Here is a 2883-nt window from a genome sequence, read left to right on the forward strand (position 1 = left end):
TTTTTTTTTTTTTTTTTTTTTTTTTTTTTGAGACGGAGTCTTGCTCTGTCGCCAGGCTGGAGTGCAGTGCGTGATCTCGGCTCACTGCATCCTCTTGCCTCTGGGTTCAAGCAATTCCCCTGCCTCAGCCTCCTAAGTAGCTGGAATTACAGGCACCTGCCAACACACCTGTCTAATTTTTTGTATTTTAGTAAAGACGGAGTTTCACTAGGACTTTTAGTATTTTAAGTATATATATATATATGTGTGTGTGTGCGTGTGTGTGTGTGTGTGTATATATCTTTCTTTTTGCTCTGTCACTCAGGCTAGAGTGCAATGGTGCCATCTTGGCTCACTGCAGCCTCTGCCTCCTGGGTTCAAGTGATTTTCCTGCCTCAGCCTCCCGAGTAGCTGGGATTATAGGAGCAAGCCATCACACCTGGCTAACTTTTGTACTTTGGTTTCACAAAATAGACTGGGTTTCACCAAGCTGGTCTCAAACTCCTGACCTCAGGTGATCCATCTCCTTTGGCCTCCTAAAGTACTGGGACTGCGCGCGGCCTCTTATGTATATAGTCTATCAAAGATACAGTCGTTGCATGTTACAGCAACATTTGCTTAATTATCTTTGCTTGGTTATCTTATTCTGAAAGTGTTCATTCAGTTACAAGTAAAGGAATTCAACCACTTAATTCAGGTTGTTGTAGCTTGCTCACAGGTGTGGGATGTAACAATATTAAAATCAATTTTAAACACCTATTTTCTCTTAACAGGAATCTCTGAAGGAAGAAGATGAATCAGATGATGATAATATGTAACACTGACTCCAGCATCTATTGTATTTTAAATTTCTACTCCACTGTAACTATTTAGCCCTGTGGATTATAAATACTGTCCAATTTTCATTAAATTTTTGTCTTATAACGATTGAGGTTTGATTAATATCTGCTTTACAAAATTGGTGGGGGTAAATGAGGACATTTACTTAATATTAAAATATAGATTTATGACTACTAAAAAATTCCTTGGTTAAAATACTGCAGAATTAATTCAAAGACTACAGATTAATTAATTCAAAGTCCCATTCTCAACTAGAATTTACAGATCATATTCTTCTGGGCTTTTGTACCAAAAGCACCGACCAACTCAGTGGACAAATAATTGATACTGCTTCCCACTTTCACATTTATTGAAATAAATGGTGGTCATCAATCACTGTTAATCTTTAGGTGTAATACAGATGACAGATGTTTCAGTTTTGAATAGTTTTTCAAAAACTGTTTCTTCTCAGCATGGTACAGCTCAAAAAAGATCGTTTAATACATGAATCAAGAATGTTTTTGCTTTTTTCCTTTATTATGGTGAGGAGTGGAATTAAGGATCAATAAAGTCCCTATTCTGTAACTACAAATTTTTCTTCATCTCTAAAGATTCAAATAAAAATACCAACATCAGACAGCTTTCATGTTAAAAATAAGAATTTATATGAAAGTGCTCTGCAAACAGAATTGTTACTAAGTGGAATAAACAGTACTGTAGCCTAAAAGAATAACTTTGTTAATTAAGCTGAAAAGCAGTACTCAGCTGAAAAGCAGGAACAATCTGAACTCAGGCCATGTATACACACCCTCTAGTGGACTCATGCCAGTGTCACTCATTCAATGCTATGCTTCCCTAAGAAGGTAATCTAGCCACTGAATTTAGGTGCAGGGTATTTGGACTTTGAGCATTTGTGTAGTTTAAATAGCAAATCATTACACCTGCATATTAATAGCTAACTACTACACAAATAACTCAAAACCAGTAATGTCATTACCATGGCTTCTTTTATGTAACATCTGCTATATTTTACAACTTAAAATATATTTTAAAACATTAATGCATATGGCTCAAGCAATCCTCCCACCTTAGCCTCCTGAGTAGCCGGGACCACAGGCACGTACCACGCTTGGCTAACTTTTGACAATTTTTTGTATAGACAGCATCCTATTATATTGCCCAGGGTGATCTTGAACTCCTGGAGTTGAGCAATCTGCCCACCTCAGCCTCCCAAAATGCTGAGATTACAGGCATGAGCCACCATACCTGGCCACAATTCATATATTTAATTGTGAATGATACAAGTGTTGGTCTTGGAAAAATACAGGGAACAATACTAAATTGAATCCATTTACAGAAAGATAAACTGACTCTCCCTAAGCCAGTCTATGGTCATTCCTATACTTTCCCAAAGTTCCAAAGTATGAATGGCACATAAATCTTCAATAATTCTTTGAATGTATCTATTCTTACATTCATATCAGCATAGTTAAAACCCTCTTCAAAAGACACTGGTTCGGCTGGGTGCAGTGGTTCACGCCTGTAAGGCTGAGGTGGGTGGATCACCTGAGGTCAGGAGTTCAAGACCAGCCTGGCCATCATGGTGAAACCTCATACTAAAAAAAAAAAAAAAAAAAAATTCCTTTTAAAAAGGAAAAAAAAAAAAAAAGACTGGCTCATTTTTTTTGAGACAGAGTCTCGCCAGGCTGGAGTGGAGTGGTGCAGTCTTGGCTCGCTGCAACCTCCACCTCCTGGGTTCAAGCAATTCTCCTGTGTCAGCCTCCCAAGTAGCTGAGACTACAGGCATGTGCCACCACGCCCAGCTGATTTTTTGTATTTTTGATAGAGACGGGATTTCACCATGTTGGCCAGAATTGTTTTCCATCTGTTGCCCTTGTGATCCGCCTGCCTTAGCCTCCCAGAGTGCTGTGATTACAGGTGTGAGCCAATGTGTCTGGTTGTAAAAAATACTGGTTCTAAAGAAACCTAAATATGAGCAGCTAAGCTACTACAGAGGCCATAATACAAGTAGATATACCTAGCTCTACAGCTCTTATAAAAGAACGCTAAGTGATTTTCTTTTTT

General features: G+C 38.3%; 1 protein-coding gene across 3 annotated transcripts in view; it reads left to right on the plus strand.

The window, feature by feature from the left end:
- Positions 1–1390, plus strand: part of PSMA3 (proteasome 20S subunit alpha 3) — a 26190-nt gene extending 24800 nt beyond the window's left edge. Inside the window, exon 10 of one of the 3 annotated variants that reach the window (XM_032251190.1) lies at positions 753–1390. In XM_032251190.1, coding sequence (XP_032107081.1) covers positions 753–797 — 45 coding nt within the window. In that variant the 3' untranslated portion in view covers positions 798–1390. The remainder of the gene's footprint in view (positions 1–752) is intronic. The other 2 variants (XM_032251191.1, XM_032251189.1) reach the window with 2 other exon arrangements.
- The last annotated feature ends 1493 nt before the right edge of the window (positions 1391–2883 follow it).

The sequence above is a fragment of the Sapajus apella genome, unplaced genomic scaffold (genome assembly GCF_009761245.1).
Source record: "Sapajus apella isolate SASKATOON/1434 unplaced genomic scaffold, GSC_monkey_1.0 scaffold74, whole genome shotgun sequence".
In the NCBI taxonomy this organism is placed as follows: Eukaryota; Metazoa; Chordata; class Mammalia; order Primates; family Cebidae; genus Sapajus; species Sapajus apella.